Below are 20,172 nucleotides of genomic sequence, written 5' to 3' on the forward strand. Positions count from 1 at the left end.
AGAAAACGTACCACAGGGCTGAGTGGAGGAGAGTAGGAGACAACGTACCACAGGGCTGAGTGGAGGAGAGTAGGAGACAATGTACCACAGGGCTGAGTGGAGGAGAGTAGGAGACAATGTACCACAGGGCTGAGTGGAGGAGAGTAGGAGAGAATGTACCACAGGGCTGCGTGGAGGAGAGTAGGAGACAACATACCACAGGGCTGCGTGGAGGAGAGTAGGAGACAATGTACCACAGGGATGAGTGGAGGAGAGTAGGAGACAACATACCACAGGGCTGCGTGGAGAAGAGTAGGAGACAATGTACCACAGGGCTGAGTGGAGGAGAGTAGGAGTAAATGTACCACAGGGCTGAGTGGATCAGCGTTCTGACAAAGGGAGAGCAGAGAACCTTGCCTAGCCGAGGCCATTACTACTGATGTGTAAATGAGCCTAACGCTCAACACATACCGTTTAGCGCCTAGCAGGGAGAGATAGATGGGAGGGAGCGAGAGAGAGCGAGAGAGAGGGGGCAGGGAGAGAGAGATGGGAGGGAGAGAGAGAGCGAGAGAGAGAGAGAGAGAGCGCCTAGCCTAGCGCACCACGAAAGACCATTTGACATGTGTGTGTGTGTGTGTGGTGAGAGAAGCAGCATTAGGGACAAGTAGACCAATCAGTCTTAAGTGGCAGAGTGGCTATTTAGCAATGTTGACAGATTATCTTTAAATCTACATGAGTGAGGCTTGTCCAAGGAGGGACAAAAGCCTCACAGGGGTTTATTTAAAAAAAACTTTTTTTTAAACTTACCCAGAGTCAGATGAACTCATGGATACCATTGTTATGTCTCTGCGTGCAGTTTGAAGGAAGTTGAAGGTACACATACAGGTATATATACAAAAGTATGTGGACAGCCCTTCAAATTAGTGGATTCTGCTATTTCAGCCACACCCGTTGCTGACAGGTGTATGAAATCGAGCACACAGCCATGCAATCTCCATAGACAAACATTGGTCTTACTGGCCTTACTGAATAGCTCAGTGACTTTCCAACTAGTCAGTTTGTCGAATGTATGTTCTGCTAGAGCTGCTGCGGTCAACTGTAAGTGCTTTTATTGTGAAGTGGAAACGTCTAGGAGCAACAACGGCTCAGCCGCAAAGTGGTAGGCCACACAAACTCACAGAACGGGACCGCCGAGTGCTGAAGCGCATAAAAATCATCGGTCCTTGGTTGCAACACTCACTATCGAGTTCCAAACTGCCTCTGGAAGCAACGTCAGCACAAGAACTGTTCGTTAGGAGCTTCATGAAATGGGTTTCCATGGCCGAGCAGCTGCACACAAGACTAAAATCACCATGGGCAATGCCAAGTGTCGGCTGGAGTGGTGTAAAGCTTGCCGCCATTGGATTCCGGAGCAGTGGAAACGCGTTCTCTGGAGTGATGAATCACGCTTCACCATCTGGCAGTCCGACGGACGTATCTGGGTTTGGTGGATGCCAGGAGAACGCTACCTGCCCGAATGCATAGTGCCAACTGTAGAGTTTGGTGGAGGAGGAATAATGGTCTAGGGCTGTTTTTGATGGTTCGGGCTAGGCCCCTTAGTTCCAGTGAAGGGAAATCTTAACACTACAGCATACAATTACATTCTGGATGATTCTGTGCTTCCAACTTTGTGGCAACAGTTTGGGGAAAGCCCTTTCCTGTTTCAGCATGACAATACCCCCGTGCATAAAGTGAGGTCCATGCAGAAATGGTTTGTCGAGATCGGTGTGGAAGAACTTGACTAGCCTGCACAGAGCCCTGACCTCAACCCCACTGAACACCTTTGGGATGAATTGGAATGGCGACTGCGAGCCAGGCCTAATCGCCCAACATCAGTGCTCGACCTCACTAATGCTCTTGTGGCTAAATCGAAGCAAGTCCCCGCAGCAATGTTACTTTTGATCATGTAGTGTAGTTTCTGTCAGCAGCTGCTCCCATAGACTTCCAGTCATGCGCTAACACTAGTACAATGGCTCCAGAAACTTCCTTCAACTTCCTTCAAATTGCACGCAGAGACATAAACATGGTCTCCATGAGTTCATCTGACTCTTGCCAAAATGTGAAACTATCCTTTTAAGTCACCGAACGAGACTGCATGCTGGGTGGTAAATTCAATTTAACACGCTCATTTGTGGCAATTAATGAAATTAATTGACTGTTCCAAAGTAAAGTAGTGTGTACACTGTGCACTAACCGAAGACGAAAATGAGGCACTTAAAATAAAACAGGCTAATTATTTTAGATGAGTTACATCTAACTTTGGAGCCAGACGTGACCCAGAGAGCTAGACTTCCTGTTCCCCTGACCCACAGTGCAGTAGTCCAGCCACACACTACACACCCAGAGCACAGCTATTGTTGGCCAAACATCTATAATTCACACACCCCCGTTTTTGAATATGAATCTTTCAATTTAGTGGGTTTTGTTGGTGGGGGATGAATAATTTGAGTGCTGTACACTACAGAGCTAGAGGGGTCTGAGGGGGTCTGTTCATTCTCTAACCTCCTGTTGAGTCGTACCCCGCCCTGCTTCCTGTCTCTTATGGCTTGGACAGGGAGGTCAGAGGTAAAAGGTTAGACCTACAGCTACAGCGGTTGATGGGATTATGAGTTCTCCTCCTGTCCTGACAGACTACAGCTCTGATCTATGACCTCAGAACAAGGCTTTAACAGCTCATTAGCAAACACCCCCCTAACCATACCCACCCCCCTCACATCACTCTCCATCCCCAACAACTCCCTCATTTCCCCCACTCAATAACATTTCATCAAGGGTCCGTTTAGCTCAGTCCATAGGTGTGTGTGTGTCTGTTTGTGTGTGTGTGTGTGTGTGTGTCTCCTGTAGCTCAGTTGGTAGAGCATGGTGCTTGCAACGCCAGGGTTGTGGGTTTGATTCCCACGGGGGGCCAGTATGAAAATGTATGCACTCACTAACTGTAAGTTGCTCTGGATAAGAGTGTCTGCTAAATGACTAAAATATAAATGTGTGTTGCGTCTCATTTATTCCCACTTGCACACTGAGGTTAACGCAAAGGTCTGATCAATAGAGTCCTTCACAAATTCACCCTCGCACGCGCACACACACAAACACACATACACACACCAATAACATCCAATACATACTGTTGAGGTTAGCAGAGATCAACTAGAATGTGTTGGAGATGACAGGAGCATGTAGAACCAGGGGTTCCCAGATCATGACACCCCCCCAACCACACACACCTGTCAGCTGTGAGATTAATGGCCGTGTCTGCACCCAAACAACAGAAGAAAAACCTCAGGAACAATAATTAATCCTCTAACCTCCAGATTAATGAACATATCAAACCCTGTTACAGCAACACCACTGGTATACCACACATCCCTGCAGCCCCTTGGAGGTCGCCCCCCCCCCCCCCCCCAACATTTTCTCTCAGCCTCATGTCAAATGTGTAGAATAGCATGAGATTACCTATAAAACAGCAAAAAATGTTTTTGCCCCATGGCAAAATGTATAGAATTGTAGGAAGTTAGCTGTTTTCCCCCTTGCTCAGACCTTGTGGGGGCCCCCCGCAAAACTGCGGTACCCCACAGAGCAACCCACACTCATATCAAACCCTGTTACAGCAACACCTACTCTCATCAAAGAAACTCTTCTTTAACCCTGATACAGCACACACACTTCCAACAATCAAACTCTGCTGAAAGACTGCACTGCTTTCAGACCCTAGTCTTTGAGCTGACGAGGGAGGAGGGCTTATGCACCCTATCACCACAGATCGAGATGAATAGCTCTATGTTTTCATGCATAGGTTCACACACACGCATGTGCGTAAGCAAGCACAAACCCCACACAAACAGACCCAACAGATAACCTCTTTATATGCAGACAGAACGGTTGGGATAAAGCATGCACTGATATTGGACTAGATTTCAATTATGATGTGAGAAGATGCAGGGAGCTCAGAAGAACATGGTAAACAGCATGGTAAACAACATGGTAAACATCTCCTCTGTAAACAGTAAACAGCAGCCAAATATCAGAACTGAAGAACAGAATCCTGTTAGTCTCATCCATTTCTCTTCCTGCCTCTCTCTCCATCCCTCTCCTCTGTCTCTACTCTCTTTCTCTGCCTATCTGTCTCTCTCTCGCTCCCTCTCTCCCTCATCTTTCTCTCAGCGTGGGTTCTTGTTTCTTTTGAGGCTGCAGTGACAGCCTCAGCCTGTTACCTCTGCTACGCTTCTCTGGAAGGACTTCAATGCTGCCACTTAGTGTATGTGTGAGAGATGGAGAGAGAGAGAGAGAGAGAGAGAGAGAGAAAGAGAGAGAGAGAGAGAGAGAGAGAGAGAGAGAGAGAGAGAGAGAGAGAGAGAGAGAGAGAGAGAGAGAGAGAGAGAGAGAGTGGCAATGTAAACATATGTTTCCCATGCCAATAAAGTCCCTTTGAATTGAATTAAAATGGAATGGAGTGAGAGAGAGAGAGTAAGAGAGAGAGCGAGAGTATCTTCTCTTTCATTATTCCAGAAATAACGAGTCAGTGTCTCTACAATCCTACACACACAGTTAGGACAGATGGGATGGCCACCCCATCCACCTGCAAATAAAACCTCACAGCTGTGTGTGTGTGTGTCTATGTGTGTCTATGTGTGTGTGTGTGTGTCTTTGTGTGCGTATGTGTGTGTGTCTGTGTGTATGTGTGCGCGCGCGCATGCGTGTGTGTGTGCTGTCTGGTCAATTCCACAGCAGCTTTCCCATTCTCCCTGGGTGATCCACACTCCGTTAACCACAGAGCTGTGAATCTGGGAGCGTGGCTTTAATTAACATTGCACTAGGCCACTGGGTGTGCAATGACAGTGACTTTGATGACTGTGGTGTTGTTATGACGGCTGGGTGCGAAGGGACAGAGAGACTGGTCTGAACATTTCAAAGCCTGCTCAGTGTCACTGTGACCTCTGGGACCTGTCCCCACCCCTGCAGCACCATGTCACGTTTCCCAGGACCCTGTTATCTCTGCTGTCACCGGGAGAAACCATCATATGTCAGAGGGGTGGGTAGTCAGCAGAACATTCAATCTATGAAGAGTCACACAAACTTTTCTAACCGACTGACTTTGCCTGACTTTTCACTGTGGCAGAACTGTGTGTGTGTGTGTGTGTGTGTTTGATAGGGCATGTGAGTGTGTGTGGCATTTTACACAGTGCATGTAAAACTTCAGAAGAGCATCTGTCTAAATATTAAACAAAGAATCATTATCAACTCCAGTGAGGTGTGTTTGCTGTGTGTGCCTGTGTGTGTTAGTCAGGGTGAGTGATGAGTCCTTATTGGTAGATTAAGTGTGGGGGCGTGACTAGGTTCCAGACTGGAGATCATTGATTCAGGTCTGGAGCAATCGCTCCTATTAATCATCAACATGTCCTTCAGCAGGAGAGGAGAGGAAAGGAGAGGAGACGGGAGAGGAGAAGGGAGAGGAGAAGGGAGAGGGGAGAGGAAAGGAGAGGAGACGGGAGAGGAGAAGGGAGAGGAGATGATGGGAGAGGAAAGGAGAGGAGACGGGAGAGGGGAGCTGGTGTGGATAAGAGGAGAGGAAGAGAGGAAAGGAGGAGGATGAAAAGAGTATACATGGGGAGTGTTTATCCCAGGGGGTTGTGTGTGGGTGACTGGCGAGGAGGAGGAGAGAAGGCAGGAGAAGAAGAGAGGTGAGAGGAAGAGAGGTGAGAGGAAGAGAGGTGAGGGAGAGGCCAGAGGCTGTTGTGTGGGTGACTGAGGACACTGGAGATTGAGGAATCTGAACAGCTGGACCCTAGCCTCTAGACCTGGAGGCCTTCTGAGACCACCACCATGCTTCACCAACTAACTACTGAATGAGTACAACCTAGAAACCTCCCTCACTAACCCACTCAAGGAGATCACAACAGGGGTTGATTGGAGGCGGTATAACTATTCACACACACATGAACACACACACACACAGCACTCTGGGTTTGTTGGGTTACACATAGAGGAGAACAGAGACTTCAGAGATCAAAGTATGATCAAAGCTTGAATCCTTTTAAATAACTGTCACCTTCAATTCTCTGCTCTCTACTCTACTGAACCTGATGCAAGAGATGAGCTGAGGATAACTGACTAATGTAAACTGACTTGACCTGCTATGGGCCTTTTACTGTATATGATTCTTTCTGTAACCTCTATACTACCCACACACAGTGTTGTCCTAGGGCCATGCGGTGACTAGGGTTTAATAAGAGGAAAATTTGGCAGGTGCTCTTAGTCACTGTTAGTGCACAAGGTCTTAAAGGGGACCAGTTTCTGGCGGCGTTCTAGTCACTGTTACGACACAAAGTCTTGTAAATGAACTACATTCCTAGAGGTCCGAATAATCAAAGTTTACATAAATTAGACACTGTTTAGAGAGGGGTAGGGGTTAGTTTCTGAAACAGTCCACATATGCTTCCAAAAAACTGGTTATTCAGAAACAAAAAGCGCTGGAATAATACGTTCTCAACCAACATAATACATATTATAGAGCATCACAATGACCATGTAGAAAATGTAATTTTCTCCTCTACACATACAGATATCATCATAATCTTACTAAAAATAGTATTTGCTTATGAAGTGTGGAGATGGAGAAGAGGCTCCCTCTATAACAGACACCAACAGTCCTGTACACTTAGGACACGTGTCAAACTCATTCCATGGAGGGCCAAGTGTCTGCGGGTTTTCGCTCCTCCCTTGTACTTGATTGATCAATAATAACCATGGGGCGGCGCACAATTGGCTCAGCGTCGTCCAAGGTAGGGGAGGGAATGACCGGCAGGGATGTAGCTCAATTGGAAGAGCATGGCGTTTGCAATGCCAGGGTTGTGGGTTCGATTCCCATGGGGGGCCAGTATAAAAAAAATTATGTATGTACTCACTAACTGTAAGTCGCTCTGGATAAGAGCGTCTGCTAAATGACTAAAATGTAAATGTAAAATGTAAGGTCACTGATTAGTTAGGAACTCCCATCACCTGGGTGTCTAGGTCTAAACTGAACACAAATTGAAAGGAAATAATGAAAACCAGCATACACTTGGCCCTCCATGGAATGAGTTTGACACCTATGCTTTAGGACCTGTATCATTACACTCTGTAGACAGACAGTTTGAGTCATAACCTGTAGGCTGGGGTACACACACAGAGGTGCAGTAAAGGAATCTGTTTCTGATGATTCTGACAAAAATGTCTGTGAGCAGAGCGAGAGGGGCAGTGGTGGTCAGGTGTTTTCACCTAGTGGGGGTGTGTGTGTCAATCTGGGTCAAGCAGGGTGGTATGTGTGCCAGTATGTGTTTATGAGTGCGTGCATGTGTGAATGTGTGTGTGTTGTCGTGCTACACTGCTATCTCATCCCCCAGGCAGTCTGGTGTTCCCTGTCTGTTAAGCACGTTTAGTAGACGGAGGGTCTCCTCGTCAGACCCCCAGCTGTATATGATATCCCTCTCCTCCATCTCCTCCCTCTCTTCTCTCTCCTCCCTCTCTTCTCTCTCATCTCTCTCTTCTCTCTCATCACTATCATCACTATCGTCAGTGTTGGACTCGTACTCAGATGCAATGCCAGACTCCCGGAACCTCAGCAGCTCCAGACTGCCAAGCACCTCGTCGCGGGTTGATGACATCACCACTCCTGACCCCTCCTGACCTTTCACCCCATTTTGACCCCACCGCTGTGGAGGAGTAGGGGGGCGAGGTTCAGGTGTTGGGGGTCCGGGCAGGAAGCGGAAACATTCAAGCTTGAGGAGACACTGATCCCTACCTAGGGGGCTGCCTAGGGGCAGGGAGGAGGAGGAGAGGGGGGCGGCCATCCTGTCCTGGCCCATGCCCATGTTGATGCCCAGCGCTGGCAGGGTTAGGTTGACATGGTCCTGGGGTCGCGGGGTCGTAGGGTCACACAAAACTGGGGGGACGGTGGAACGGAAAGTGATCTCCAACAGACTATCCTGGGAACCCACTGAAGGAGTGGAGGAGGGGGAGAGGAGAAAAGGGGGAGAGAGAAAAGAAGGTGGAAAAGAAAATAAGATAAGCATAATTCCACACATTGAGCGTACATTCATCTGTTTTACATGACTAATGCTAACATGAGCCTGGTTGTATGAGCAGATTGGGCAACCTGGTCTCAGAGCATTTAGTATTATTCTGTACGTAAATGCGGGACACTCCATTTAGTATGATATGTTACGTTTAGTATGGTATGTATTAATTTGTAGATGTCCATCACCCATTTCCTATGATATGTTACGAATTTGCTAAAGTTATTATATGTTATGAATTAGCTAAGCTAAGGGTAAGGGTTAGGGTTTATGTTAGGGTTAAGTTTAGGAGTTAGGTTAAAGGGTTAAGGTTAGGGTTAGGGGAAGGGTTAGCTAAAAGGGTTAAGGTTAGGGTTAGGGGAAGGGTTAACTAACATGCTAAGTAGTTGCAAAGTAGCAAAAAAGTGGTATGTAGTTGAAAAGTAGCTAATTAGCTAAAATGCTAAAGTTGTCCGTGGTAAGATTCAAACTCGGGACCCTGTGGGTTGCTATACGTTCGTGTTATACGCCCACCCATCTGTGTTATATGTTACGTTTCGTATGGTATGTATTAATTTGTGGATGTCCATCACCCATTTCGTATGATATGTTATGAATTACAATTCGGATTATATGTTATGAATTTGCAAACATACAATATGTTACGAATTTGTCAAATGTATGATATGTTACGAATTCTAGCTAAGTGGCTAGGTGGCTAACAATAGCTAGCTGGCTAATGTTAGCTAGGCTAGGGGTTAGGGTTAGGGGTTAGGGTTTAGGTTAGGGTTAAGTTTAGGAGTTAGGTTAAAGGGTTAAGGTTAGGGTTAGCTAAAAGGGTTAAGGTTAGGGTTAGGGGAAGGGTTAGCTAACATGCAAAGTAGCAAAAAGTAGTAAGTAATTGAAAAGTTGCTAATTAGCTAAAATGCTAAAGTTGTCCGTGATGAAATTCGAACTTGCAACCTGTGGGTTGCTAGACGTTCGTGTTATATGCCTACCCAAGTTATGTTTCGTATGGTATGTATCAATTTGCCCACCCATCCATCCACCCTACTTTTTCTTATGTAACCATACCAAACGTAATATACAGTATCATACTAATTTGAGATTCCCAGATTTATGTTACCTATGTTACGTCTAGTCTGCGAGACCAGGCTGGACTGGGGCATGGTAGGGATTGAGAAACGGTGTCAAACACTACATTAGGAGGAGGTGAGGTGTGACATGTGAGATCAGGAGGAGGGGAGAGGGCTGAGTTGGCTGAGATGTAGAGCAGGTTGGTCCGCTGAGGTGTAACATGTTGTATAATGATGCAGCTGAGAAAGGTGTGAAGTAAAGTAACAGGTTACATGATAACATGCTGGTTGGTCTGTTGGAGTCTATGCTTGGCCAGAGAGCTTAAAGAGGTCATGTAAAAACTGCCGCACTGGCATTTTCCAGCCCTAACACCAGGTTCGGCAATTCACCTGTCTTATATCAGCTCGCTTGCGCTCAGATGGGCGGGTGAAAATATTTGAGGTGTGTCCTTAAAAACATGATCCAAAGTGCTAATTTCAGGAGGCGCTGATGGGGATATTTAAGACAAGATTAGCCTAATGTGCTTGTGGTGCCTGAATACTTTGTATTAAAAAAATTTAATAAATGTTTTTCCCCCAGTTAGTTTTATTTGATTAAAAACCAAGCATAGCCTCCCCTTCTCTCAATGAATGCATTTTTTTGTCTGCCCAATGCAATCGCAAATTAGTCAAGACTGTCGATAAAGGGTTTGGCTCCAGACACCGCTTGGAAATATACTGAACAAAAATATAAACGCAGCATGTAAAGTGTTGGTCCCATGTTTCATGAGCTAAAAAATAAAAGATCCCAGAAATATGTCTGTCACGGTTTCAGCCGAGGCTGCTTCTCCTCCTTGCTCGGGCAGACTTCGGCGGTCGTCGTCCCCGGAGTACTAGCTACCACCGTTGTATGTTTTCGATGTTCATTTGGTTTTGTCTTAATGTTGTACACCTGTTGTCGTTTAGCGTTGATTATGTGTCCTTTAAGTTCTCGTTTTGTTTGTCAGGGGTTGTGTGTGATTGCGCTACCTGTCTACTGAGACTGTGTTTGGTTTTTCTCCGTTGTTGTAGGAGAGTTTTCCGCACGTGTGTGCGCGTTATTATTTTCTTTGCTAGTTTACGCCTGTGTGCGTAATCGCTCGTCTCCGGGCTCTTTTTGGCTCGTGTTGTGTTTGGAGTACTAAAGTCTGTTGGACGAAGCTTCTGTGTCCTGCGCCTGATTCCTGCACCACATCCACATACAGCACTCTTGACAGAATCACACACCATTATGGAATCAGCAGGAGCAGCAGCAGCACCCGAGTCACTGGAGGAGCGCGTCCGCGAACAGAACGACCAGATCCTTCGTATCGGGACCGCCCTTCAGGACGTAATAAACACTCTGCACCGATGGGAGAACAGAGGGGCATCCACATCTCCACCTACCTTGCCATCACCATCGGCCAGTCCGCCCATCCAAGCTCCGGAACCCAGTGGGATTCGGCTCTCGCTCCCGAGGGCGTATGATGGCACCGCTGCCGGGTGTCAGGGGTTCCTCCTGCAGGTGGAACTATACCTGGCCACCGTACACCCGGCGCCCTCGGGACACAAGAGCGTTTCCGCCCTCATCTCCTGTCTCACCGGCAAGGCGTTGGAGTGGGCCAACGCCGAATGGAGGAGGATAGACGCCGCCACGATCACATACGCGGAGTTCTCCCGCCGCTTCAAGGCTGTGTTCGACCATCCACCTGAGGGGAAAGTGGCGGGGGAGCGTCTATTCTACCTCCGGCAGGGGAAGAGGAGCGCCCAGGAGTTCGCTTTGGAATTCCGGACTCTAGCGGCGGATGCAGGGTGGAATGAGCGGGCTCTCATCGATCACTACCGTTGTAGTCTACAGGAGGACGTCCGTCGTGAGCTGGCCTGCAGGGATACCAGCCTCACGTTCGACCAGTTGGTGGACATGTCCATCCTGCTGGACACCCTGCTGGCCACCCGCGGACGTTCCGATTGGGGTTCGTCCATTCCACCCTCCAGCACCTCCGAGCCGAGCCCTATGGAGCTCGGGGGTGCTGGCGCTAGAGAGAGGAGAGGAAGGAGCACTAGGGGGGCCGTCCCCTGCACCAACTGTGGCCGTGGAGGACACACCGCGGCCAGGTGCTGGGGAGGGTCTCCTAGGGGAGAATACGGCAGGCGCCGCACTGGGGAGTCCTTCCAGGTGAGTAGGCGTCCCACTTACCCAGAGCTCTCTGTTGTGCACTTCTGTATACCTGTGCGATTTCCACAGGTTGCACCTCATTCCCAGCATAAGGCGCTAGTAGATTCAGGCGCAGCTGGGAATTTTGTTGATCGTACATTTTGTTTAGAACTAGGGATTCCCCTTCTTCCTGTTGACGTCCCATTTCCCGTTCATGCCCTAGATAGCCGTCCGTTGGGATCGGGGTTGATCAGGGAGGTCACAGCGCCACTTAGGATGTGTACGCAGGAGGGTCATGAGGAGACTATCCAGCTATATCTGATCGACTCTCCTGCGTATCCGGTGGTACTGGGAATTCCCTGGTTGAGTACCCATAATCCTTCTATTTCGTGGCAAGAGAGGGCTCTTAAGGAGTGGTCTGCCCAGTGTGAGGGGCGATGTTTGGGTGTTTCCGTGGGGGCGACCTCGGTGGAGAGTCCAAACCAGGTGTCCGCAATGCGCATTCCCACTGAGTATGAGGATTTGGCACTTGTGTTCAGTAAATCGAGGGCGACGCGGTTGCCTCCTCATAGACAGGGGGATTGTGCGATAGACCTCCAGGCAGGAGCAGCGCTTCCGCGGAGCCATGTGTATCCTCTGTCCCAAGAGGAGAAGAGAGCTATGGAAACTTACATAGCCGAATCTCTGAGACAAGGATACATACGGTCCTCCACTTCTCCTGCGTCCTCGAGCTTCTTTTTTGTGAAGAAAAAGGATGGAGGGTTGCGCCCGTGCATTGATTACCGTAGTCTCAATCAGATCACTGTGAAATACAGTTATCCACTCCCTCTGATTGCGACTATGACAGAGTCTTTGCACAGAGCCCGTTTCTTCACGAAACTGGATCTCAGGAGCGCATATAACTTGGTGCGCATTAGGGAGGGCGATAAATGGAAGACGGCATTTAGTACCACCTCGGGTCATTACGAGTATCTCGTCATGCCATACGGGTTGATGAATGCTCCTTCAGTCTTCCAATCCTTCGTGGATGAGATCTTCCGGGACATGCAGGGGCAGGGTGTGGTCGTGTACATAGATGACATCCTGGTGTACTCGCCTACCCGAGACGAGCATGTAGCCCTGGTGCGCCGAGTGTTGGGTAGGCTGTTGGAGCACGACCTGTATGTCAAGGCAGAGAAATGTCTGTTTTTTCAGGAGTCGGTCTCCTTTCTGGGTTATCAGTTGTCCGCGTCAGGGGTGAAGATGGAGGTTGACGGGTGTCAGCCGTGCGTAATTGGCAAACCCCAACCACCGTTAAAGAGGTGCAGCAGTTGTTGGGTTTTGCGAATTACTACCGTAGGTTTATCCGGGGTTTTGGACAGGTGGCAGCTCCCATAACGTCTCTTCTGAAGGGGGGTCCGGTGCGCTTGCAGTGGTCAGCGGAGGCGGACAGGGCTTTTGGGAGACTGAAGGCCCTGTTTACTTCGGCTCCAGTGCTTGCGCATCCGGATCCCGGTTTACCATTTCAGGTAGAGGTGGACGCGTCTGAGGCTGGTATAGGGGCCGTGCTATCTCAACGGTCCGGCACGCCACCTAAACTCCGCCCCTGTGCCTTTTACTCCAAAAAGCTCAGCCCGGCGGAGCGTTATTATGACGTAGGTGACAGGGAGCTGTTAGCCGTGGTTCAAGCCCTAAAGGTGTGGAGGCATTGGCTTGAGGGGGCTCAACACCTTTTCCTCATTTTGACTGACCACCGTAACCTGGAGTACATTCGGGCAGCTAGGAGACTGAACCCTCGCCAGGCGCGATGGAACATGTTTCTAACCCGGTTTGTATTTAAGATCACGTACATCCCTGGGTCCCAGAACGGTAAGGCAGACGCCCTGTCCCGGCGGTATGACACAGAGGAGAGGTCCGTAGAGCCAGTTTCAACTGTTCTGCCTGCGGCTACGAATTCCCTACCTGTCCCAGACCTGCTGTTTTCAACTCTTAATGATCGGCTATGAAAAGCCAACTGAGAGACCTGAGCCCTAGGACCATACGTCGGGACTACCGGCCGTGGTGACTCCTTGCTGTCCCCAGTTCGCCTGGCCTTGCTGCTATTCCAGTTTAAACTGTTCTGCCTGCGGTTATGGAACCCCTACCTGTCCCAGACCTGCTGTTTTCAACTCTTAATGATCGGCTATGAAAAGCCAACTGAGATTTATTCCTGATTATTATTTGACCATGCTTGTCACTTATGAACATTTTTGAACATCTTGGCATGGTTCTGTTATAATCTCCACCCGGCACAGCCAGAAGAGGACTGGCCACCCCTCATAGCCTGGTTCCTCTCTAGGTTTCTTCCTAGGTTTTCGCCTTTCTAGGGAGTTTTTCCTAGCCACCGTGCTTCTACACCTGCATTACTAGCTGTTTGGGGTTTTAGGCTGGGTTTCTGTACAGCACTTCGAGATATTAGCTGATGTAAGAAGGGCTATATAAAATAAAATTGATTGATTGATTGATAGAGCCCACTTCCATACTGCCGGAGTCTTGTCTAGTGGCACCGGTAGTGTGGGAGGTCGATGCTGAAATCGAGCGGGCGTTGCGTACCGACCCTAGCCCTCCACAGTGTCCGGTGGGTCGGACGTACGTTCCGCTCGAGGTTCGGGATCGACTCATTTATTGGGCTCACACGTCACCCTCCTCTGGACATCCAGGTATTGGCCGGACAGTGCACTGCCTTAGTGCGAAGTACTGGTGGCCAACGTTAGCCAGGGATGTGAGGGTTTATGTCTCCTCCTGTTCGGTGTGCGCCCAGTGTAAGGCGCCCAGACATCTGCCCAGGGGTAAGTTACAACCCCTGCCCGTTCCACAACAACCCTGGTCGCACCTCTCGGTAGATTTTGTTACAGACCTTCCCCCCTCTCAGGGGAATACCACCATACTGGTCAATCAATCAATCAATCAATTTTATTTTATATAGCCCTTCTTACATCAGCTAATATCTCGAAGTGCTGTACAGAAACCCAGCCTAAAACCCCAAACAGCTAGTAATGGTCGTTGTGGATCGGTTCTCTAAAGCCTGTCGTCTTCTCCCAATGCCAGGTCTTCCTACTGCCTTGCAGACCGCTGAGGCACTCTTCACCCACGTCTGATCGAGGTCCCCAGTTCACCTCCCGAGTCTGGAGAGCGTTCATGGAGCGCTTGGGGGTCTCGGTGAGCCTTACCTCGGGGTACCACCCGGAGAGTAATGGGCAGGTAGAACGAGTGAACCAGGATGTGGGTAGGTTTCTGAGGTCGTATTGCCAGGGCTGGCCGGAGGAGTGGGCGAGGTATATTCCCTGGGCAGAGATGGCCCAGAACTCTCTCCGCCACTCCTCCACCAACCTAACCCCTTTCCAATGTGTGTTGGGTTACCAGCCGGTTCTGGCACCGTGGCATCAGAGCCAGATCGAGGCCCCTGCGGTGGATGAGTGGGTAAGGCGCTCGGAGGAGACCTGGAACGCTGCACACGTCCATCTGCAGCGGGCCATCCGTCGACAGAAGGCGAGCGCCGATCTCCACCGCAGTGAGGGGCCGGTGTACGCACCTGGAGATCGAGTCTGGCTCTCGACCAGAAACCTACCCCTCCGCCTGCCCTGCCGGAAGCTGGGTCGGCGGTTTGTGGGGCCTTTTAAAGTCCTGAGGAGATTGAACGAGGTGTGTTACAGGTTGCCACTGCCTATTGAGTATAAGAATATTAACCCCTCGTTCCATGTGTCTCTTCTCAGGCCGGTGGTAGCTGGTCCACTCCAGGAAGATGAGATTGCAGAGACTCCTCCCCCCCACTGGACATCGAGGGGGCTCCGGCGTACACAATTCGGTCCATCTTGGATTCGAGACACCGGATGGGGGGTCTCCAATATCTTGTGGAGTGGGAGGGGTACGGCCCGGAGGAGCGGTGCTGGGTGCCGAGGAGGGACATCCTAGACCCGTCTCTCCTGACACAGTTCCACCGTAGTCACCCTGCGCGCCCTGCTCCGCGTCCTCCTGGTCGTCCCCGAGGCCGGGGTCGGCGCACGGCTGGAGCCGCGCGTCAAGGGGGGGGGGGTACTGTCACGGTTTCGGCCGAGGCTGCTTCTCCTCCTTGCTCGGGCAGACTTCGGCGGTCGTCGTCCCCGGAGTACTAGCTACCACCGTTGTATGTTTTCGATGTTCGTTTGGTTTTGTCTTAATGTTGTACACCTGTTGTCGTTTAGCGTTGATTATGTGTCCTTTAAGTTCTTGTTTTGTTTGTCAGGGGTTGTGTGTGATTGCGCTACCTGTCTACTGAGACTGTGTTTGGTTTTTCTCCGTTGTTGTAGAAGAGTTTTCCGCACGTGTGTGCGCGTTAGTATTTTCTTTGCTAGTTTACGCCTGTGTGCGTAATCGCTCGTCTCCGGGCTCTTTTTGGCTCGTGTTGTGTTTGGAGTACTAAAGTCTGTTGGACGAAGCTTCTGTGTCCTGCGCCTGATTCCTGCACCACATCCACATATAGCACTCTTGACAATGTCATATAGAAAAAAGTTTATTTCTGTCAAATTTTGGGCACACATTTGTTTACATCCCTGTTAGTGAGCATTTCTCCTTTGCCAAGATAACCCATTCACCTGACAGGTGTGGCATATCAAGAAGCTGATTAAACAGCATGATCATTACACACATGCACCTTGTGCTGGGGACAATAAAAGGTCACTCTAAAATGTGCAGTTTGTCACACAACACAATGCCACAGATGTCTCAAGTTTTGAGGAAGTGCGCAATTGGCATGTTGACTGCAGGAATGTCCACCAGAGCTATTAACAGATAATATAATGTTAATTTCTCTACCATAAGCCGTCTCCAACGTCGTTTTAGAGAATTTGGCAGTACGTCCAACTGGCCTTACAACCGCAGACCACTTGTAACCACGTCAGCGCAGGACCTCCACATCCGACTTCTTCACCTGCGGGATCATCTGAGACCAGCCACCCAGACAGCTGATGAAACTGAGGAGTATTTCTGTCTGTAATAAAGCCCTTTTGTGGGGAAAAACTGATTCTGATTGGCTGGGCTTGACTTCCCAGTGGATGGGCCTGGCTCCCAAGTGGGTGGTCCTATGCCCTCCCAGGCCCCCCCATGGCTGCGTCCCTGCCGTCATGTGAAATCCATAGATTAGGGCCTAATGAATTCAATTGACTGATTTCCTCATATAAACTGTAACTCAGTAAAATTGTTGAAATTGTTGCATGTTGTGTTCATATTTTTGTTCAGTATACATCTTAATCACCAAAGCTTTATTAAAATATCAGGTTTGAGAGGAGTACAACAGTGAGCTGACATTCCCTTTTTCTCTATGCATTGTAGGCAGGCCCACATTATTTTAGCCATGCATGTCCATGCTCAGCCATAATGAAATTTACAGTAGGCCTAGCCCCTATATCAGTGTGAATGCTATTGAAGCCATACAATTACTTAGAACAATGTGGACTGCAAATGGGTTCAAGTTAACGTATTTAGCAAAGATAGGTCTACATGTTGTTATTTTGTTTCTGTAAGCCATTTAACAAACTATAACGCACTAACATTGGAGTTGGAGTTGATTCCAAGGCAATACATAAATGACCGTAAACACACAACTTGAAGCAACCACTTATTTCGCCATGGAGCATGTTCTGATTGGCCAGTGAGGGGCCAAGTCTCGACACAGCCACAACTTGTTTATTCATCAAAACCCAGCAAGTGAGCCGATCATTGTTATAGTGAAAATAGCTAAAATATTTCTGACACACCCCTGAACTACTGCCTGCGCTTAGATTAACCATTGCGTTAGGTTTGTTAATATAGAGCCCCAAGACTGTGTGTCCATGCTTGTGTGTGTGTGTGTTCGCAAGTCCACCTGTGCATGTGTGTGCATGCGTATGTTTGTGTGTTTGTAGTCATGCATCCGTGAGTGTACTCACTGGAGCAGGGTCCTGACATTTTGACCTCCAGCTCCTGGATCTGTTTGACCAGTAGAGAGATGTGCTGCAGCAGGTCCTTGTTCTGGAGCAGCAGCTGGTGCACTCTGGCCTGGGCCTCCAGTCTGGCTGTAGCCTCCGCACTCAGCTGGTCCTTCAACAGGTGCACCTGGGGGGAGAGAACACACAGACTTACTGTACGTCTGAGATAAGTACACACTTGGGAGAGAGAGAACACACACACATGCACGAATGCACGTGCACACGATACACTATGTACATACACCTGAGAGAGAGAGTACCAACACTCCTGAGATATGCATGTACACAAACAAACACTCAATACCGACTTCAGACTATTGAGAGTGTCAGTGTGTCTGTGTGTGTCTCACCAAAGCCCATAACATGAAGAGCAAGATGAGGACTGCCAGACTCCAAGCTCAAGCTCAAGCTCATGTAAAGGTAATGCCATGTATGGTCTGTAGCAGGATTAAACCAAGAGAAGAAGAAAGACAGTTTCCATTAAAGGAGCAGCCTGCAGTGGCATTAGTCACTAAATAATTTAAACCAGAGAAGAAGATACCCTGTTTCTTCTCTATCCCAGGCTTCAACACCAGGCTCAGGACACAGACAACCCTGGGGATTATCATGTCTTCTCAGAAACAAGTGGAGAGACACTGATGATGGCCAGAGCAGTAGCTGAGTGATTTTGTCTGAATCAAGGGACATGCATGTGCATTAGTCTACATGGTATTACTAGCCAGAGCTTAGATTCAACCTCTTTTGTTAAGCTTCATTCCAAGGGGAGGCAGAGTGGCATTGGATGTAGGGCTGGCATAATTACTATATAATCGTGTAACTGACGATTATGGATAAAGAAAAATTGTATGTGTGTGGATCGCGGTTAAGTCAGTTTCCGCTGTAACATGGACTCTATACAACGTGATGAGACTTTGTTGCTCCTTGCAGAAACAAGCAAGGTGTTGTAGCAAACAAGTATTTTGATGCATAGGTAACCCCCCCTCCCTGCAGCAGCAGCACATGCAGTCAGAAAATGTGAGTCTTTAAAAAATGTTTTACAAAATAATTACTATTCAAACGATTATAACGGTGACCGCGGTCATTTGGCTGACCAATAACCATCATCCAAAATTCCATGACAGTCACAGCCCTAATTGGATGTGCAGCATATTTTACCACATAAATTGAATGAGAGGGGCAAATTGGGAAATTAGCCAGGTTAACACCCCTACTCTTAGTGCCATGGGATCTTCAGTGACATCCCATCCAAAAGACAGCACCCTACACAGGGCAATGTCCCCAATCACTGCCAGGGTACTGGGATATTTTTAGACCAGAGAAAATAGTGCCTCCTACTGGCCCTCCAACACCACTTCCAGCAGCATCTGGTCTCCCATCCAGGGAACGACTAGACCAATCCTGCTTAACTTCAGAGGCAAGCCAGCAGTGGGATGCAGGGTGGTATGCTGCTGGCATATTTCCTGACAAGACAAGCAATGAAGATATTGCAAAGAAAAAGGCCCATCGATTTGTGAATGGTTGACAATGAGTGCTACTGTGGTATTTCTAACTTGACATTGAGCGAGCGCTTCTACTTCAAACTTTGTGATGGTTTATATAGGAACACTTCTGCTGTGGTTTTCTTACTTCAAGGAGCATTATGAATACAAAGGGATATTTCTGGCTTGGTATACAGCCCATGACTCTAAAGCACTGCATTAATTTCTCACATCAAGGAGAATGGAGCATGAATAGAGTCATGAGGCTGTAGCTAGAGAGTCTGAAGCTCTCTGATTCTGTCTTTCAATTTAACAAGATGATATTATTCTGTTTCATCATACATGTACCATAGCTACAAAAATTCTGTAACCAAGGTAATGCTACTGTGACGATTAGAATTCATCCAAACAAAAAACTGTGGATAGATGGCAGCATTCATGCAAAACCAATGCATTTAACCACGGCAAGGTGACTGGGAACATGGACATGTACAAACAGACCAGCTACGACCTCCGTAAGGCAATCAAAGAGGCAAAACAACAATAAAGTGTAGTCGCAATTCAATGGCTCAGACACGAGACGCATGTGGCAGGGACTCCAGACAATCACAGGTTATAAAGGGAAAGCCAGCCACGTCGCGGACACTGACGCCTCGCTCCCAGACAACCTTAACACCTTCTTCGCCCGCTTTGAGGAAAACAACACTGAGCCGGCAACATAGGCCCCCGTCGCTCACGTGGTCTGTGTGTTCCTGATCTCCCTGGCAGACGTGAGTAAGACATTCAAGCGTGTTAAGGATCATATCACCACCACTTTACCAGACACCCTAGACCCACTACAATTTGCATACCGTCCCAACAGATCCACAGACGACGGAATTGCAATTGCACTGCACACTGCGCTATCTCACCTGGACAAGACAAATACATACAGTGGGGAGAACAAGTATTTGATACACTGCCAATTTTGCAGATTTTCCTATTTACAAAGCATGTAGAGGTCTGTAATTTTTATCATAGGTACACTTCAACTGTGAGAGACGGAATCTAAAACAAAAATCCTGAAAATCACATTGTATGATTTTTAAGTAATTAATTTGCTTTTTATTGCATGACATAAGTATTTGATACATCAGAAAAGCAGAACTTAATATTTGGTACAGAAACCTTTGTTTGCAATTACAGAGATCATACGTTTCCTGTAGGTCTTGACCAGGTTTGCACACACTGCAGCAGGGATTTTGGCCCACTCCTCCATACAGACCTTCTCCAGATCCTTCAGGTTTCGGGGCTGTCGCTGGGCAATACGGACTTTCAGCTCCCTCCAAAGATTTTCTATTGGGTTCAGGTCTGGAGACTGGCTAGGCCACTCCAGGACCTTGAGATGCTTCTTACGGAGCCACTCCTTAGTTGCCCTGGCTGTGTGTTTCGGGTCAATCAATCAATCAATCAATTTTATTT

At 48.3% G+C, this 20,172-nt stretch overlaps 1 protein-coding gene across 1 annotated transcript in view; it reads right to left on the reverse strand.

Moving 5' to 3' along the window:
* LOC311131467 (carboxyl-terminal PDZ ligand of neuronal nitric oxide synthase protein-like) overlaps nucleotides 1-20,172 on the reverse strand; it is a 187,195-nt gene that overhangs the window by 8,384 nt on the left and 158,639 nt on the right. Inside the window, exons 9-10 of the mRNA XM_084164481.1 lie at nucleotides 17,195-17,360; nucleotides 7,793-7,987 (exon numbers count right to left, since the gene is read on the reverse strand). Coding sequence (XP_084020607.1) covers nucleotides 7,793-7,987; nucleotides 17,195-17,360 — 361 coding nt within the window. The remainder of the gene's footprint in view (nucleotides 1-7,792; nucleotides 7,988-17,194; nucleotides 17,361-20,172) is intronic.

This window comes from Coregonus lavaretus (genome assembly GCF_964263955.1).
Source record: "Coregonus lavaretus genome assembly, chromosome: 6".
In the NCBI taxonomy this organism is placed as follows: domain Eukaryota; kingdom Metazoa; phylum Chordata; class Actinopteri; order Salmoniformes; family Salmonidae; genus Coregonus; species Coregonus lavaretus.